Source organism: Schistosoma haematobium, chromosome 7 (genome assembly GCF_000699445.3).
Source record: "Schistosoma haematobium chromosome 7, whole genome shotgun sequence".
Taxonomy (NCBI): Eukaryota; Metazoa; Platyhelminthes; class Trematoda; order Strigeidida; family Schistosomatidae; genus Schistosoma; species Schistosoma haematobium.
The window spans coordinates 54831-75577 of NC_067202.1; the positions used below are offsets into that span (position 1 = coordinate 54831).

Genomic DNA, 20747 nt, shown 5'->3' on the forward strand with positions numbered 1-20747 from the left:
ATTCAATATTCATACTCTTGTCATTCACTACAGTCGATCAAAATGTTGGTTTGATGAAAAATCAATACTCTATTACTTTTTCCTTCAAGGACATCTAGGCAATCAACATATCTGTTTTTAAACTATATTATCAAGACACACTTCAAACAGAATAAACGTGAGCGATGAAGTCTATTCGAAAAGAACTAACATCTTACTGTGCACAAGACGGATTTTGTTTTATCGTCAATGTTCATTATGTCAGTATCGGTAGAGAAATATGTAGATAACCGATAGGTGAATCAATTGATGATAAAGTGTTTTATATTCACTACATTTTACCTTTGACAAAAACGTACGAATATTTCATTTTATTTTATTTCATCGAAGTTTAAAGAAATTCATCCTTAATCGTCAGAACTTATTTACTTACTTACTTACTTACTTACTTACGCCTGTTACTCCTAATGGAGCATAGTCCGCCGACCAGCATTCTCCAACCCACTCTGTCCTCCGCCTTATTTTCTAATTCCATCCAATTCTTGTTCATTCTCCTCATGTCTACCTCCATTTCCCGGCGTAATGTGTTCTTTGGTCTTCCTCTTTTTCTTTGGCCTTCAGAATTCCATGTGAGGGCTTGTCTTGTGACGCAGTTGGGTGCTTTCCTCAATGTGTGTCCTATCCACTTCCAGCGCTTCTTCCTGATTTCTTCCTCCTCCTACGGGATCTGGTTTGTTCTCCCCCACAGTACGTTGTTGCTAATAGTGTCCGGCCAATGGATCTGAAGTATTTTGCGTAGACCACTGTTAATAAACACCTGTATCTTCTGGATGATGGCTTTCGTAGTTCTTCAGGTTTCCTTACCATACAGTAGAACTGTCTTGACATTTCTATTGAAAATGTTGACTTTGGTGTTGGTTGACAGACAGTTGTTTTGAGTTGCAGATGTTCTTCAGTTGTAAATATGCTGCTCTTGCTTTAACGATCCGTGCCTTCATATCTGCATCAGATCCTCTGTGTTCATCAATGATGCTGCCCAAATATGTAAAGGTTTTTTTCATCTTCCAAATCTTCTCCGTCAATTGTGACTGGATTGGTGCATGCTGTGTTGTATCGGAGAATCTTGCTTTTCCCTTTGTGTATATTGAGACCTACTGCTGCTGAGGCTGCTGCTAACCTGGTCATTTTCTCCTGCATTTGTTGTTGCGTTTGTGATAGAACAAGCAGATCATCTGCGAAGTCTAGATCGTCCATCTGCATCCTAAATGTTCCCTGTATCCCGTGCTTCCCTCCAGATGTTGACTTCACAACTTATTTAATCCGTCAATAGTTTTATTTATGAAATATTGAAACACATTTGTTTGAAATGTTAACTTTTAAACTTAAAAATTATTTTAAAAGACTATAAGAGTTGTAGAGATTATCAAGTTTTTGATCGAGATCATGAACCGATTGATGTTAGACCACCGTTGGAAACCTGGAAGCACTGGACGGCCGTTTCGTACTAGTATGGGACTCCTCCGTAATGCGCATCCACGATCCCGCACCCCACGAGATTCAAACCCAGGGCTCATGATCTCAACTGTTGAAATTACTATAAATATCCACAAAACCCATCCTGATAATAATCATCTGCTCACTAGTAACTGACTTCAAGAGACACTCCTGGAGTTCTAGTGAGAAGTCGTTACCAGTGGAGTTCAACCAGGTCTGTTGTGAGATATCAGCTCACTGAAGACAATGGTGTACGGTGGCGCAATTTCGTGGATTGGTTGATGTTAGACACTAACACCATTGGGTGCCGGCTCAGTGGTCTAATGGTAAAGTGCTCAGGCGCGAAGCCAGTAGGTCCTGGGTTCGAATCCCGCGGGGTGCGGGATCGTGGATGCGCACTTCTGAGGAGTCCCACACTAGGACGAAACGGCCGTCCAGTGCTTCCAGGTTTCCAACGGTGGTCTAACATTAATTGATTCATGATCTCAACCAAAAACATTATTATTGTTGTTCGAATACTTTTACGAATTAGTTCAAAGAAAATTACATGTTTATCTTAGTTTCTTTTTGTTTTAAATGATTGACATATTTCATATAACAAAAGTCTTCTAATCACTATAGTTCCTTTCATAATGTTGATTGAATACATCAACCCATATATATATACTTAGCCATGTGCTTGTATTCCATAGAAAGTAATATAAACATCTTTAACATTGAACAGGAAATTAAAATCCATTTTAAAACAAAAAAAAATGAAATGAATAACAATTGAATATTGACTAATAAATATGTTGTACATTGATTAGTTCTATGATGTATTATATAATAACATAGTTTTCATTATATTATCCAAAGGGAAACAATATGAATTCATGACTACAAAATGGGAGGTAATGTTGTTGTTGTTGTCTTGGAAATAAATTTCAAAAGATGAAATAACAAAACGATAAAAACGTTTGATTGTTTAATAAAATTATGATCATTCGTAACATTTTTTTGGGGCGGGGGGGGAAGTAAGAAATTTGTTTACCATTAAAAAACAAGAATGATGATCTAGAGTATAAAAATTTCATGATAGAATCCATTTATTTCATTCATCTGGAACAATATGTATTATTAAGCAATGATGGAATAGTGGCTAGCAGTGGAATTCAGTTTGACGCATGTTTCGTCCTATTTGGGACTCGTCGTCAGCTGGATGTACTTATATCTCAGAGGTGTTGATGTTCACTCTGGAACTCGAACTCAGTACCATTCGATGCAAACGCCATCGCGTTATCCACTCAGCTACTGAGTCATCAATGGGAAGATACAAGCCAAACAACACCAAGTGAATGTTTATTATTGTATCATTGTATTAATTCTTATTTTCTATCAATAATTTTTACTACTGGTTATTGCTAATATCGCATAGGTAAAAATTGTTTCCAGTGAATCGTATATAAGAAAATGAGAATCATTCAAAGATATATTTGTCAATAGAATAATAGATGATTAAATGGCATACTATAATGTCTAGTTTAACATTAAAAGTTGCTATTATCTCATCAAAATGGTTACTGACCACGAATGTGATATCGTAAGTAAATTACAGTTTAGTTATTCAGTTATGAATGAAATACTCACAATTCACTTATCACGGTTAAAGGTATATGAATCCTATCCTAATTGTTTTTCAGTGAATCACTTCACTATCATATTTGGAGAACTTCCATAAAAGTGAAATATCCATGAAATAAGCGATTATACACCTTTGTTCTCCGAACTAGATGGTTTGGCATTGGAGCTTTTATTGTTCTTCTGAATGACATCATCAGCACAAACTTCAAGTAGACGTACAACTGATCAAATTTGTTATGAAACACTGGACAGTTGTAGGACTGTTTAAATACTTTACGTAACTAAAAACTATTCCCTGATGTAACTGACATTATTCAACTAGAATCATTGAAATGTTCAATGATAAACAACAAAATACATTTTGTTTACGAATAGAAATATTTTAGAAATTTTCATCCCCAACACATGACAACAATAATATTAAGTTACTGAGTAGTTACTGTCTTGCATAAATTGTAGACTAAAACTTATCTTGAAAATATGAGTTCGAATTCTGATCTTTTGATAGATTTTCTAAGTAAACTACTATTTAGTGCAAACACTTACAAAATAAAACAAGTGTTCTCATCTACAACCTTCAAAACCATTACCATTTTCCTTATGCCACACCACTTATCATCACAAAGTTTATCCAATACCTATGACATATTAGATTGACAGAAAATTGGAAATGGAGCGTGCTAATGTTGCGTAATTCTAAATCTTATTAGTTTAAATTAATACATACTATGATGTTATCAGATAATAAATACTCATAAAGGCTTAACACGAAGGAATTAGTCAATTAGTCAGCTACAACGTAGGACCAAGCACATATATGCATCGGTCCAAGTTGCCATACCTCATTAACACAACAAGATGAACACCGAATTCATAAAAGTAGTTAATTCAGTTGTGGTAATATATAAAAGAAAGATTGCATTTAAGGACATAGTACAGGAAGAAAGAATGAGTTGGTTGATAGAAAGAAAGATATGAAGCAATTTTAATCTCTTAGTTTAAGGGAAGACAGAGAGTGTATAAACCTAAGCCATTGTGATCGATTCTGAGCCATGTCATCAACAGTCTTCAACCATTCGTTACGATAGTTACGTGGACCCCAATCAAGTAGTCTGCATCTACCAACATGGCTAAGACCAAATGTTAGTTTGTTCAAGCACTGACACCACGTTATGGTTTGGCCACCCCTAACTTTCTTCCAACCATCCCCTACACCGGTTAGCATTGCACGTCGTGGTAATCGGTGTTCAGGCATACGTAACACATGGCTCAACCATCTCAGTCGATGAAGATTAACAACCTCTTCAACTGATTTACCATCATTCCCTAATACCCTGCGTCTAACCTCACTATTACTTACCCGGTGATCTCAACAGACGCCAGCAATATTTCTAAGGCATCTGTGGTCAAAAACTAGTAGCTTACGAGTGTCTTCTACTCTTAATGGCCACGTTTCGCTGCCGTAAATTAAAACAGAACGGACTGCCGTGAAGGAATGATAATTAAGTACAAGTTTAATAGTTTTATATTTAATCTTTACAAAAGAAATGTTTATTATAATTGAGAATAAGGTCAGTTAATGGTATTTCGTCTGAATACTTGTATCTAAGGCCTACAAACAAGGGCTATTTATAAAAAACATATTTATGAACACTGAAAAATACCAAAAACAAAATTTACATCTTACATGAAGTTCCACTAGAAGTTTTTTCTTTACATCAATATTGATTAAACATTCGATCATTTTGTTCAAATAAGAAGATACCTCATTCATACTAGTACAACCTGGTATATTAGCTTTATTGGTCCAATTTTGATTCATAAACTTATTTTCTATAAGATATTCCATAATGTTACTTGATGATTCTGTTGTTCCTTCAATCATTTTCATATTCTGATTATATTCTGATGTGAATTGTTCAATGAAACTTTCCACCATTATTGATGGATCTTGTTCAGCATGTTCTTCGAATTGTTTTAATTGATCAAATGATTTAAAAGATAAAAATTCTATAAAAAATTTATCTAACCAACGATTTAATTCGTTGTGTCCATCTTCAAATATAATCGCTAGTTGTTAAAGAAAAAAAAGGAGAAAGAATATTACATTGGTAATGATCAGAGTGATATAAGATTCAGCATGAGTCTAATCATACATAGATATCAATTGTCTTTTGGTTAGCAATAATACATTTTAAGCAAAGATGGATTAGTGGCTAGCAGTGGAATTCAGTTTGACGCGCGTCTCGTCCTATTCGGAGGCTCGTCGTCAGCTGGATGTACCTGCATGTCAGAGAGTTGATGTTCGCTCTGGGAATCAGTACCGTTCGCTTCAAACGCCATCGCGTTATCCATTCAGCTACTGAGTCCTGATAGCCACTTGCTTGTGCAATGGAGTGAATTTGAATTCATTTGGTAGTGTTTTACTTGAATCTTCCCACTGATGTTTAGCACTGAAATTGATCAGTCTGTTATTGGCGCACCTCCTGGATTCCACTGCTAGCCACTATTCCATCTTTGCTTATAAAGCTTTTAAATTAAGGCAATATCGAGGCAATACGCACAGTATGCACATATGCCAATAACAGACTGATTAATTGCAGTCTAAAACCCCAATGGGAAGATACAAGTCAAACAATACCAAATGAATGATACGTTTTGTTCTATTTTTTTTAACAAGGATGTTTAATATTCATACATTCCAGTTTTAAAGAAATCACTGAAATTCTAATTCAGATCTTGTTAGATTTCACTGCTTAGCAACTAAAATTTGATTAACTGTTAGCCAAAGAAAAATACATTTTCGAATCGAACATTCAAAGCGCCCATTTTTTGTCACAGACTAATCGAATAAAGTTCAGAATGACAATCACTAGAAATTTTCATTCAAAAATGCTTGTAAATGTGTAACATTAAGTTTGAAGTCAATTTTTGTTGTTATTGTAATGTTGCATTGAATCAGTATTTGCAAAGCTCTCTTGTTCTATAATGAACATTTTCTTCGATAAAAAGTATTTTAGAAAAAAAATACAACTCGACTCACAAAGCAACTTGATTTATTTCTGATAATAATAATTATCATAAAATTACTAATTTTAAAATAGAATAGACCATCGTGGAAAACCTGGGAGCACTGGACGGCCGCTTCGTCCTAGTATGAGAATTCTCGGCACTGCGCATCCATGATCCCATTCGCGAGATTCGAACCCAAGACCTATCGGTCTAGCGCGCGGACGCTTAACCTCTAGACCACTGAGCTGGCATCCAACGGTCCAATAGATTCTGGGTTCGAATCTTGCGAGACAGGATCGTGGACTTGCACTGCTGAGGACTCCCATACTAGGATGAGGCGCCCATCCAGTGCTACCAGGTTTTTCATGGTGGCCTAGCTTCAACTGACTCTTGAACTTTACTATTAAATAAGAATTCGAATTAGGCTAAATTTATGCGTAAAGTAAAATCTGACTGAAACTAGATTTCGTGAATAGTCTATTACCATATAAGCACACTTTATAGCTGTTGCATTTGGTCATGAGTAATCTGGTGAAATTTCCATGATATGGTCTCCATTGTACGATGGAATTCGTCCTGATCAATTCTAAAAACCTAATACATATATACAGAAAATCATATCTGTAGTTCTTGTTTGATCCACTATAAAGGTTACACCAGCTAAATATACTCCCAGTATCTCATTGTATTTTACTTCACCACATTCTCTTGCCTTTCTGTTTTTATCGTTTACTAGTCTCCCAATGATTGTTGCTCAAACAATCAACCAAGTGGCTATGTTTAAGTGAGAGACAAATTAAGTGAACAACTAGTTCTATTTCGACATACAGCTTTTTTGTCACAGTTTAAAAGGATGCTCGTATGAGGCTGTTGAACGAATAAAAGTTTGAGACTGCTAATTGGATTAAATGTTAGTAGGGTAATATTTAATAAGCGATTACGTAATACGTGAAATGAAATAAACTGAGTATCCAATACATAAATCGAAATGATTGTTAATTAGATTGCTGAAATTCGGAAGAACTAAATGAATCAAATCATTTAAACTCTAACATATTTATTCGATTCACATGATCTTGCTGCTCTTATTTAGAATTTACTAAATAAAAAAATCCAACTCCGCCTGTAGCTCTTTCAGAGTTATCGTCGATCACAAGCCCGAGTAAAGAAGGAGGGTTGGGCGTGAGGTCGTCAACCCTATTCCGTAGAAAAAAATCTCGCTAAAAGACGCCAACCAGATTAAACAATTTCAATGTCAAGACAGTTCTACTGTACGGAGCTCAAACTTAAAGAACTACCACAACCATCATCAATAAGATACAAGTGTTCTTAAACAATTGTCTACGCAATATGCCCAGTGTTCGTTCACCGAATACCACTAGCAATAGCCTACTGTGGGAGAAACGAACGAGGAAATTAGAAAACGACGTTGAAGGTAGATAGGATATACATTGAGGGAATCACCAAACTACATTACGAGGCAAGCGCTATCGGAAGCAAAAACCAGGAAGGCCGAAGAACACATTGGTCAAGAATTGTAAGCAGACATGCAAAGGATGAATCGCAACTAGGAACAACTGGAAAGGATTTCGCAGTACATATTTCCGTGGGTAGTGCTGGTGGGCGACCGACACTCCTTTACGAGGTGTAACAGGTGTAAGTAATTTAAAAAATATGCTCCGATAAAACCACAACATATAGATGCCTTACGTTGGCTGTTATATTACTTATTTATGGATTTAGAAGTTTGCGTTCCCAAGGTTAGTTGATTCATAAATACTTAATCACTTGGAAATCTTTGTTTTTAAACACTATCTGAGAATCTCTGGTTTGCACAATAAGTAGGTTGGCTTAAACATATTTTGCTGTATATATTCAAGTGTTAGTAGTGAGTCTTATTACTTCATAACGTACAGTGATATGAGTATTACCTGATTCGATACATTATATAATGGATGTTTATTGAGTGAATTTGAATGTAAAGTATGGAAACAAGTTCGGATGCAAGTTCAAAGTTGCTCTCTAAAAGTACATGGGGATTTAATGGAAGAGAATTGGATCTATAAAACTTCCAGTGATTAAACTATGAGTAAATCCAAAGTTTCGCTCGACAATTTGGTTCAAGCATTTTCAAGAAACTATAATCAAACATCAAAATTATTGAATACCTAGACATTATAAGTGTAGAAGATGGAATACAATTAGCAGTCTAATAGCAATTAGGGATGAATAAATAAACCTTAACATCACTTCATATTTTATTTAATTTAATTTAGCTTGGTCAAGACAATAGCATTGAAATCATGAACCGATCAATGCTAGACCACCCTTAAAAACCTGTAAACAGTGAACGGTTGTTTCGAGCGGGTCATAGGTCCTCACTTCAAAGTACTCCCGTAATGGGACCAAACGGCGCTCCAGTACTTCCAGGTTTTCAGTGGTGATCTGACATTGATCGATTCAACAATCTCCACAACCCAATGCTGACAGTTAATGTATTTATTTATCCTCATTTTATGCATTCTGAAGCATGTTTGATTCATATCATCCAGCAAGTTATTTAGTTTCATCGAATTTCTATATATACTTAGTCTAGAATAAGCTAAATTAAACTGGAATTAGTTGTTATGATTTTTTTAGAAGTTAACACTGACTATTGATAATTTATCTTAATTTAGAGTAGCAGATGAACACTTAGAACAAATTAGAACAGTCAGACGAGTAAGTTTTCGTTTTACATATGGAAAACGGAGTTTGATTCGTAAAAACTAATTGAATGTTCTCTCAAATTTAGTTATAAAATGATTCACCAGAAGTGGATCCAACAGTGATCTCATCACTGTTTATCATTGTTTACTCAAATCAAATTGTATGACGATTAACGGGAAACATCAACCCAGTCAATGTTAACAGGTAAGCGCAAATTTCCTTAAGTGATTGGCAAAATGCTCAAATAGAAACACCTTTACAATCTATTTAATTAATCATGTAACAGGTAAGACTTTGTTGTATTTAAAATAAGCTTGAAACAAGTGTATCCGTTAATGAATGACAAAAAACTTAATAGGTTATTCAATCATTCTTTCCAAACTCTTGTTTATAAGTATCACCACTATTGTTTGAATTTCTAGGACTGTCTATATATTGTACCGTATTACTATTGTACAATTTAATTTTTTTGGTGTTGTTATTTTCATTTGGTCATAAATTCTCCATAGAAACAACTTAGTCGAGAGAAACGTCAGAAATTCAATTAGTGTATTATAACATTTCTGATTAGTTTATTGTTACATTGATTTATCTCACCTCTCTTTCACTAATAGAGTACACTTAAATTGACTATTCATGCATAACGTATTACATAGTTATAATTCTAATCATTTTATGTATTTCGTTTAAACCTACTCTTTGTTGAAATACTCATGCTCATTATCGCATTTGATCGATTTATATGCGTCAAAAAAAATATTACAGAACATTCAAGTAAAGAATGCTGAAGGATCCAGAACAACATTGATCGTTAGTATAACTTTTTTTTAATGATTGATTATGAAAATCTGTAAATTATTTGTATTACTACTAATGCATTAGTACAAACTATAAACAAGTTAGTTCACTTGGTATTGTTTGGCTTGTATCTTCCCATTAAGGTTTAAAACTGTAATTGATCAGTTTGTTATTGGTATATGTGCATACTGTGCGTATTGCCTCGATATTACCTTAATTCACAAGCTATTTGTAAGCAATGATGGAATAGTGGCTAGCAGTGGAATCCAGGACAAGTTAATTTTCACACATATTAGATCTTAATGTCTATATTCCATTAGTTCAATCGTACTCATGTAATAAAATAAGTTTATAAACAGTGAAAATAGTTTTATACTAGAAAATCATAACTAACTTTAAATTTACATGAATGAATAGTTTACTATTTAAATATTGCTAATGAATCAATGAAGTCGCGGATCGATTAAGGAAGAGCAGCATATTTACAACTGAAGAACATCTGCAACTCAAAACAACTGTCTGTCAATCAACACCAAAGTCAATATTTTCAATAGAAATGTCAAGACAGTTCTACTGTATGGTAAGGAAACCTGAAGAACTACGAAAGCCATCATCCAGAAGATACAGGTGTTGATTAACAGTTGTCTACGCAAAACACTTCTTATCCATGGGCCAGACACGATCAGCAAGAACCTACTGTGGGAGAGAACAATTCAGATTCCAGCGGAGTAAGAAATTAGGAAGAAGAGCTAGAAGTGGATAGATCACACATTGAGGAAAGCACCCAACTATGTCACAAGACAAGCTCTCACATGGAATTCTCAAGGCCAAAGGAGAAGAGGAAGACCAAATGAACAAGAATTGGATGGAGCTAGAAAAGAAGGTGGAGCACAGAGTGGGTTGGAGAATGCTGGTCGGCGGCCTATGCTCCATTAGGAGTAGCAGCCGTAAGTAAGTAAGTAAGTAAGTAAGTAGGTAAGTAAGTAAGTAAGTAAGTAAGTACGTAATTGTGAAATGAAAACATCTTTGAAACTTTTTAACTAAACTTCTGATTGTCACATTGTGACCAAGTGTTTTCGGTATATTTAGGTTACGGGTTGAAAAGCAAAAAATGAAATGTCAAGTATTCAGTTTTCGACAAAACTTGATCAGCATTTTGTATTCAGATGCTTCTTGAAAATGTTTTGCGAGTTAGATATTTATTATGCTCTATGGCATTCGAATGTGTAATCCCAACTAATTGAAGAATATATTCTATAACAAACAATATTTCTTTCTTAAAACATACCGTATATGATTTTACACATAACCTCAAAAGAAACTGACTTCATTATATTCGGAATTGAGTGTTCATTATAATGAATGAAAAGGAAGATATTCAATTAAACGATACAACCAGGTCCAGAATTAACTAATATTATGCAATCAGATACAAAGTTAACATACCCCTGTGTAACTGAACCATATAATCACCTCTTTCCCGTATCAATTTACGTAGACTCTCCCATAGTATCATTAAATTACCAAGTGATTCACTCAATTGATCTGCAATACGTGGATATTGTACAATGGTATTGACTACATTCTAATTAAAAAAAAAGAACCTTGTTGAAATTGAGACTAGTTTTTCGAATGATCATTGATTGTCATTTTTATATACAATTTTTGAGTAACTAGATTATTAGGAATAAGTATGTCATTTATGATAAGTTTTCGGTTGATTCATTCACTACTGACATACGATTTAATCTTCTTCATTCGTTGTCAATCGAATATTTACAGTCTTTCCTATTCAAAGACACTTTAGATTGTTCATGTATAGTTATTATATCTAGTTTTATAGCGCCATGTGCTCTGGTATGCTTGAATATGAACTACAATTGTTACAGAATAAATTCAATACAAGCTGATTGCTACTTCCGGATATAAGCCTGGGCATAGAGAGACGTAAGCGAATAGTGAAGTAATAGGAACATGACTGTCGAGTCGACCACATTAGTGCTGGTTGAGTTAGTACCCGTTCAATTCAGAGACACTAATCTGTAAAGTAAATAGCAGTCCGAAATAGAAATAAGGTTCCGAGTGGCAACTCGGCGCACGTGATACTGGTTGATAGCTTCAAAGAAATAACCTAATAGCATTATAGTTTGTTAATGAAACTAGTAGAACTACCTCGTTCATTAACTTTATTATCTCCCATACAATCTATTTTTACTATTTTAGAATGAACATTTAACTACTGAGATCATCTTGCTCATTAAAAGCATAAATCAGTTTCTATTATACAAAATAAGATGTTAAAAAGTTAAGGATGATAATTATCTGTTAGAATTATTCAAGACGTTAATCATTTCTTTAACAATACGGTTTGTCTTCAGAATGATGTACAATTTTTGGAGATTTAAAATGATGAAAATCACTGATTGACATAATTCTATTAGGTAGTATGAACCATTCGATCCTTTTCCATCTTTTCATTGATATGTCTTCTAAGAAAACATAACATTGGTACATTAAAATAGGCACGTGCAATAAGAAACGCTATAGATTCACCATAGTTTACCTAACACACTCACACACACACGTACATAAAACAACTTACAAGGGCACATAAAAACGCTAGTTGACTTTGCTCTTGAAATACTTATCTAGTAAGCATTTTTAAGCCAAGTATTCATAAATACGCAGATTCTCAACAGTTTTTAACCGGCAAAATCATCATCTATCTTGAATGATATTTTTTACGTGGGTTTTTTGTTTTGTAAGTAAATTCTCTTCTAAACGCTTCAAGTAATCGTCATGACTTTTAGATGAATACTTAAGAAAACTAAAAAAATATTTTATTTTACTAACAGCGATATTTATTCAAAGAGTTTTTCTTCTTTTCATACAATCACTAAAGGAATTAAACGGTAAATTAATCTTTGATAACTACATAAAGTTTGTTTCAAATGGCATAAATGTGTATCTAATTTATCATTGAAAAGTACAACGATAGTAATCTTGATTGAGATCATGAACCGATTGATGTTAAACCACCATCTTTGGAAACCTGAAAGCACTGAACGGCCGTTTCGTCCTATTGTGGGACTCCTCAGCAGTGCGCATCCACGAGCCTGCTCGCGGGATTCGAACATAGGTATCTACCTCAGTACAATGGAAGTTGGTCGCGCAATTACGTGGATTGGTTGATGTTAGACACTATCGCCATTGGATGCCGGCTCAGTGGTCTAGTTGGTTAAGCGTTCGCGTGCGAGACCGTAGGCACCGGGTTCGAATCCAGCGAGCGGGATCGTCGATACGCACTACTGAAGAGTCCCACAATAAGACGAAACGGCCATCCAGTGCTTTCAGGTTTCCGACGGTGGTCTAACATCAATCGGTTTATGATCTCAATCAAAAACTTAACAATCTCCACAACCCCTATACTGTTAGTAATCTTGTCAAAACTGTAACCTTATATAAGTAATAAATGTCGACAAATTATTTAAGTATACTTTTCCGATTTTATCTTTGAGTTGTAAAAAAACGTCGTTTCAATCATTTCGTGCGTTTTGTCGATTAGAATTGATGATACAGGAAAAAAATCAGCAACAATGATTGTTATAATTAAAACAAGAGTGTAAATTCTTTAGAATAAGCACTAAATTTATAGAACTCATCATGTTTAGCATGGAACTCGGGCTAAACTGTTTTGCAATACAATGGCAGATAACACACTTGAAACAGACATATTTTGCGCAAATCACTGAACAAACTTTGAAATTTTTGTGAAACTTATCAAAAGTAGTTGAATTTCATAACTCATAACTTCCAATTCACTTGAAAACAATTCATCCCTGTTAGAAACCTTACCTAAGAACTGATTGTAGGAATGTTATACTGGAGAGTTTATAAGTGAAATTATGCAACTGTTCAATATCAATACTTTCGAACTACTGGAACTGAAAACGGTGAAATTATAATTTATGGACGACCTTTGAGCGACACTGAAGTGACCCTGAGGGTGGACACCTACTGATTAGGACTAAATGAAGGTTATAGAGCCGTTAGAATTCTCATTTACAGTTGGTGATTAGAATTAAAAATTAGATTTAGGGTTTTCATCACGAATTGACATCAGCTATAATGCCAAAACTTTATTTAGCTAAATGTATGGATGAATTTCGCACCAAAATTCGTGGCTCGTTATCTTATATCTGATTGGTTTGTCCATAAATTTTAGTCTCGCCCTCAAAACTTAAAGGAACAAGTTAACTTTGTAAAATGTGAAATCTGAGTGTGTCATTCAGTAGTTCAACTTCGAGCTACAAAATTATATATGCATATAAATGTAAATCATTGATGTAAAATTATTTTTTACAACAATTGACAACAGACACATCAATTAGACATTTCATCAATCTAGCAGTCATTTAATATTCTGCAATAAAACATACTTGGAAAACCTTTTCAATACGATCATTATTAGATTCAATTTCACTTTCAAGTACGCGATGTTGTGTATATTGTTTACTGACGAATACTTTGTATGGTACCAGTGAACCCATATTTGATAGTTTACCTGCCTGATCGCATTCTTCAGCAAGTTCTTTCTTTTCTATAAGCCATTCTTGAAGCTAAATGAAACATGTTGATATACAGTAAATTAATAAACATACCAAAATGACGAGTGACTAAATGTAAGCACTCTTCATCCTTCTATTCCTGTATAATGTTTAGATATCAGTTACCAAATAATTTTGACAGGCGAATAAATAAAATATTATCATGAAATACTTTTATATTGCGTACAAATGAAAATATCTGGTTATTGATTCCGATTAGGTGGTATAGTGCAATGAAAAATCATTTCCTGAAGAACTTGGATGTTTTTGGTTAGTAACTCGGTACTTCAGAATCGTGAACCACTGACTAACAGCTTGGTATTCCTAAGATGATGAGTTCTTCATGAAGATGTTAACAGGGTCAGTTGGGCAAAATTGATGAGTTCAATATTAGGACAAAAAAGCCTTTCGGTGATTTCCATTTTTTAAATGTATGTCTAGATAAAATCAGTAAACGATTCATTTGAATCCAGATAAAAGTGAGTATTTACTTCGTTCTAACTCTTAAGTATTCATAAAACCAAAAAACATGTTCCACCTGAAAGCGACTAAATTGTTTGCGTTGTCAAGACAAAAAATATAAAGCAAATATCTACTGAGAAATATTCCATGAACATCGTAATTAAAATTTCCAGAAACAATCTATTAATTAAAGCTTATCATCATTATCTTTATCTAAATTAATTGAAAAGAAAAGGGGAAATTTTTTGGGGGGGCAGGGGTTGGGAAACAACTCATTATTAATAAAAAGATTAACTCTTAATTTTCATAGAAACATCAAGCTCATTGAATTCAGAATGAATGATAATTGTTATCACTGATTATTCAGACTATTCAATTAACATCAGCATTAACAGTCATTTGATCCGATTCATCGTTATAAATAGTTTCTATTTTAGATAAATTGAATTTTCATGCTTCCTTGTAATATAGATTATTAAGATAAATGGATAGAGAATGAGTATAGAATAATGATAACATGAATAACATTGTTAGATAACACGAAATAATAAACAAACATCATTTTATTTTGACCTTAAAAGTTTTGAATTTGTAGATAATGCATGCCAGTTTATTGTATATAACATTTTATCTTTATAGAAGTTACAATATTCATAGATGTTTGTATGTGGATATATGCAGTTCTTTTTCACCTATCTATCCAAATCGAATATTATATCCACTAAGCATTGGTAGCATAAACTGAAATACATACTTTCGGTATATCGTATCATAACTTTTTACACAAGCACAAGTGATCCTTATAAATAAAAAGTGGAAAAACTAGTTATATTATACTAATCACTTCCAAAAGACAGGTCATTAGATTGACAAACGTACAAATATATATATATATATATATATATATATATATACTTGTCCTACAAATTTCCCTCAATTAAGCTAATCCTCTTCATGCCAAATCACTTTATTCATTATGACATAAGAGTAAAGACGTGAAAAGAAACTCATTTATTTCGAATTTTAGTCTTTTTAAATATCTACTTTCATGAACTTAGAAATTTCCTCCTCATTGTAAATAAGATTGAATAAACATCGTCATTTGTTTTGATATAAACTATTTTGACATTGAGATAAAAACAAAAAAACTGGCATTTCAAAAATGAGAATAATTTTGAAAAGTTTATATTTACACATTTATTTTATTCACAAAAAGAACAAATTTTGATTTAGATGTATAATTGAAATTTGATCTGTAAATATTCTAGACAAAAAAACATTAGTTCCGACAGGATCCAGAGGTAAACAACTGGAATTTCGACGTTTATTGGCTTTAGTCTCGTATATTAGTATGTTGGGATGGGACAATAATTTATGAATGACCTTTGAGAGACGCCATGATCACCTTGAGAGTGTCCACCTTATAATTATGACAAAATGAGGGTTGATGATAAGGTTAGGAATTAGATTTAGGGTTTCAATCACAAACTAACATCAGCTGTAATGCCAAAACTCTATTTAGCCAAATGGGTGAGTGAATTTCGTGCCAAAATCCAAGACCTGTTATCCTAAATCTGATTGGTTCGTCCACAAATTATAGCTTCGCCGCATGTTGGTTTAGTTTAGACAAATAGCCAGCGTGAAATGCCTTTGAATAAAAAGAATGTTTATGCGGTATGTGCTACTGATGCTGACAGATGTAAGTAGTATGTATTACTGATCGAAAGTGAAAAGCCTGGTAGCAGGTTAAGAAGATCGAAGAAAGTAAATGAGAACAGAGAATGGTGTGGAAACGAAGGAACAATCAAGTCTGAGACAATTGATTGACATTTTGCAAACGAAATATTTACTGTGTGATTCCCATATATTCTGTAATGTTGTATTAAAATACGTTTGATTGTCCCAACTTGTGTTCTCGTTCACTACATTTATACTATAAAATTATCTTATTTATTAAAGATAAACTCTCATATAATCATAAAGAAATAATCTTTACTTTTATTTGTACTAGTCAGATAAATTATTGTCAAATAAATTTCTATAGATAACATTCAAAAACAAGAATACATTTATACATTAGGTGCCTCTATGGAAGGCTGTAAGTTCACGATATAGAATGAATTCGCTACATTTTCCGGTATTTGTTATTCGGAAGAGGGATTTGAATGTTTTACTGATTGTTTAACTACTCAGTAAATAATTTTCTTCAAAACCTCATCCACTAGAATCTCATCTCAAATTAACCAGCTGAACATAACTAATATAATATTGTTAACTTGTCTCTTTGGAGTAGTTACAAAAACATGAAACATATTAGATAATATAAGTCTTACGTAATATTTGACTAATAACAATGATTTATTTACAACTAGCATAATTCCCATGATACATACCGTTTGAATTTGTTGCATATTCTCTCGAAGTGCTATTAAATCTTTAGTTGAATCCACTAGTGTACGAGCTTCATCAAGTAGTGTGATATATCTAAAATAAGATATAAAAATACATTTGATCTGATAAAGACCAATGAATTGCGAATATTTAGACTGAAGGACCTTTGTTCATACTGCTAGATGGCATATTAAAGAAAGTAGCTAGTCGAGATGCTAATCAGCAAGAAACACTGGACCAAGGTTTCCTGCCATTTGACACTCGTCAGTAGAGCGTACCCGTAATCATGAGGGATCTGATGCTCTTTGACGGAGTCGATCTCCTGTCACCCAGCTTCATAGTCAGAGATGTTATCAATGAGCTGTCCGAGCCACGACTGACCTCCTGCAGGACTGAGTTTTATTTAAAATTGGTTGACCATTGTGTGATGACCATTGTCACGTGTGTCAGGTCCTCCTTAGTGCAGATCGAATTTTGTCGACCAAGTTCCAATGCAGTCACTAATCTAAGTAACTCCACATCGAGTGCACTATAATGAGGTTAAACGTGGCATGGATATCTCTGTGCTAACGTCTCTAACTGTGAAGCTGTGTGACAGAAGATTGGGTCCTTCAGGAAACACCAGTTGTCTCCAGATTACAGGTAAACCTTGTTATCGAGTGCCAAACAACACGAAACCTAAATCCAGTGATCAATTAGTTGTAAACTCGCTAATTATCGAAGTTTGATGATAAACATTTTCTGAATTGAATAAATTATAACTTTATCGTAAATTTATAATTCCAACTTCCCAGATTCGTATAAATAACGTGTTTCGTTTAGTTAACAATTATGTTGTTTGTATTTGGTTATAGTAGACAGTTAAATGTCATAAAAGACTTGTTCAGCTCATCCAAGCGCAAACAAAGATACAAGTATTAATGCAGGCCATGCTGCATTTATTCTGATGATGAATCTAATAAATTCATCTAGCTTATGAGCCCATTCAAGATAACAATGAATAATAATTATTTGAATATTAGCAATTTTTAATCTATAAACAATCCTGAATTCACATACTATGATTTTTAACGATTTATTTGTCATAAACCTGACCAATTTTTGGACTATTAGTTTGAATATATATAATTCTAAAACTTGTAAAGAATTTATTGGAAACAATATTCTTGATTCATATATTAATGTTGGGGATGTTTAAACAGTTGGGATCAAGTTCCGCTGAAATGTGATTGGAAAATCTATATTAGTATCAGAAATACATGTATCAAATCAGTAAGTTTAGATTGAGGCAACTATAGGAGGATAGTGGCTAGCAGTGGAATCCAGGACGCGCATTTTGCCCTATTTCGGACTCGTCAGCTGGATGTACCTGCATCTCAGAGTTGATGTTCATTCTGTGACTCGAACCCAGTACCGTTCACTTCAAACGCTATCGTGTTATCTGCTTAGCCACTTGCTTGTACAACCGGGTGAAGTTTAAATTTACTTGGTATTGTTTACTTGAATCTTCCCAACAGCTAAGTAGATAACGTGATGACTTATGAAGCGGACAATACTGGGTTCGAGTCACAGAATGAACATCAACTCTGAGATGCAGGTACATCCAGCTGACGAGTCCGAAATAGGGCAAAATGCACGTCCTGGATTCCACTGCTAGCCACTATCAATCTTTGCTTATAATGCTTGTGACTTAAAGCATTATCGAGGCAATCCGAACAAGGTGTACATATGCCAACAAATGACTGATCGATTGTAGTCCTAAACAACAATGGGAAGATACAAGCAAACAACACCGAATGAATTTATAGGAGGTTATGTTTGACTGATTTACACTGTCAAACCTTTTAAACACTTCTTGGTTTTATTTCTACACTTGTTCTTCTATACAGAATACTATATTCTCCTATTTCATTATTTTACAAATGTTATTATTAGTTTCCATTTATAATCAATATCAATAATAGCAGTAATAATATTAGTTTTTTCTCAAATATTTTTCTCTCACCAGCTTCATTTTCACAATTGTAAGTTCACTGAATTCATTTATCCTACTGTAACAAGATCGTTCTCTTTTAATTTTAAAATCAATAAACTACTATACACATAGAAAATATAATAAAAAACTATATGACTTCGAAATGCTGGAGCTCAGGTGGATGATGCACTTCGATCATCGAGGTGCACAGAACAAGCTGTGAAACACATATGGAGAAATTCGAACACTTCACTTCTACCTGAAGTTTGTGCTGATGATGTCGTTCAGAAGAACGATGAAAGCTCCATGACCAAACCATCCAGCTCAGAGAACAAAACTCCACTGAAAACTATATGACTTCACTACTATTCCATTTAGAAAGAAATCAGTTTATTCATATCAAGCCTATGCGTTACTTATATTTTACACTGACTATTGCAAAGGAATATTTATGGATGTAAAACTGTAAAATATAGAGAATGGAATTTACTGAAGATTTTTTTGCTTTTTAAACACAATTCTATTTAATATTTGAAATAATAATTTACAATTTACAATTAAAATCACATCAGTATGAAAAATAAATGTACTGATCTAATCTATCTAATTCAATCTATCACTGCTCTATGCTTTCAACTTTTAACATGTAAATACCATTGTTAAAACATTAAAACCAGTAATGTCACAATGGTATATTTAAGCTTTAGAATGCTGAATAGAATGAGATGAGTCTGTTTAGGTTTAATGATTTACATCACACATATAAAATGTGTATACATCTCCACACATATATGAACTAACTATCCTAATTGATGTTTTGATAAATAGAACTTTATCAACAAAATGGTGAACTATTTTACACATTAGTTTACAGTTCAAAACAAAAAGTGATATGTAAATGTGAAATCTCAAAATTTAAACAAAACGTTTATTAGGTTTTTGATTGAGATCATGAACCGATTGATGTTAGACCACCTTTGGAAACCTGGAAGCACTGGAAGGCCGTTTTGTCCTATTGTGGAACTCCTTAGCAGTGCGTATCCACAATCTCGCTCTCGGAATTCGAACCCAGGGCCTTCGGTCTCGCGTGCGAACGCTTAACCTACTGGACCACTGAGCCGGCATCCAATGGTGGTAGTGTCTAACATCAACCAATCCACGAAATTGCGCGACCAACTTCCATTGTACTGAGGTAGATACCTGTCTCTAACCGACACGGATTAGCTCCACTGGTCACAGACTCTCACTAGAACTCCGAGAATTCCCTCACGAAGCTAGTCGCTAGTGAGCACATGTTAATTACTAGTATAGGAGTTGTGGAGATTATAAAGTTTTTGATTGAGATCATAAACCAATTGATTGAGGAGTCCCACAATAGGACGAAATGACCGTCCACTGCTTCCAGGTTTCCAAAGGTGGTCTAACATCAATCGGTTAATGATCCCAATCAAAAATTTAATAATCTCCACAACGCCTATACTAGTAAAAAGTTTATTATTGTTTATTGACACAAGCACATAGAAGTAAACAAGTGATTAATCATAAAAAATAAAATCTGTTTATATTCAGAATTAACAATTAGGTAAAATCATGATGTTGCTTTTACCGATAAAAATAGTAGTAATATAATTATTTATGAAAGATGTCACCCTAGAGACCAACTATAACTTTTCCTCATTACTGACAACAAACCAAAA

At 33.8% G+C, this 20747-nt stretch overlaps 1 protein-coding gene across 1 annotated transcript in view; it reads right to left on the reverse strand.

Moving 5' to 3' along the window:
• Window positions 1-20747, reverse strand: part of MS3_00011160 (uncharacterized protein) — a gene marked incomplete at both ends in the record, with an annotated part of 76496 nt that overhangs the window by 36820 nt on the left and 18929 nt on the right. Inside the window, 4 exons of the mRNA XM_051219572.1 lie at window positions 4784-5166; window positions 11062-11200; window positions 14055-14234; window positions 17078-17168. Of these exons, the coding sequence (XP_051064172.1) occupies window positions 4784-5166; window positions 11062-11200; window positions 14055-14234; window positions 17078-17168 (793 nt within the window). The remainder of the gene's footprint in view (window positions 1-4783; window positions 5167-11061; window positions 11201-14054; window positions 14235-17077; window positions 17169-20747) is intronic.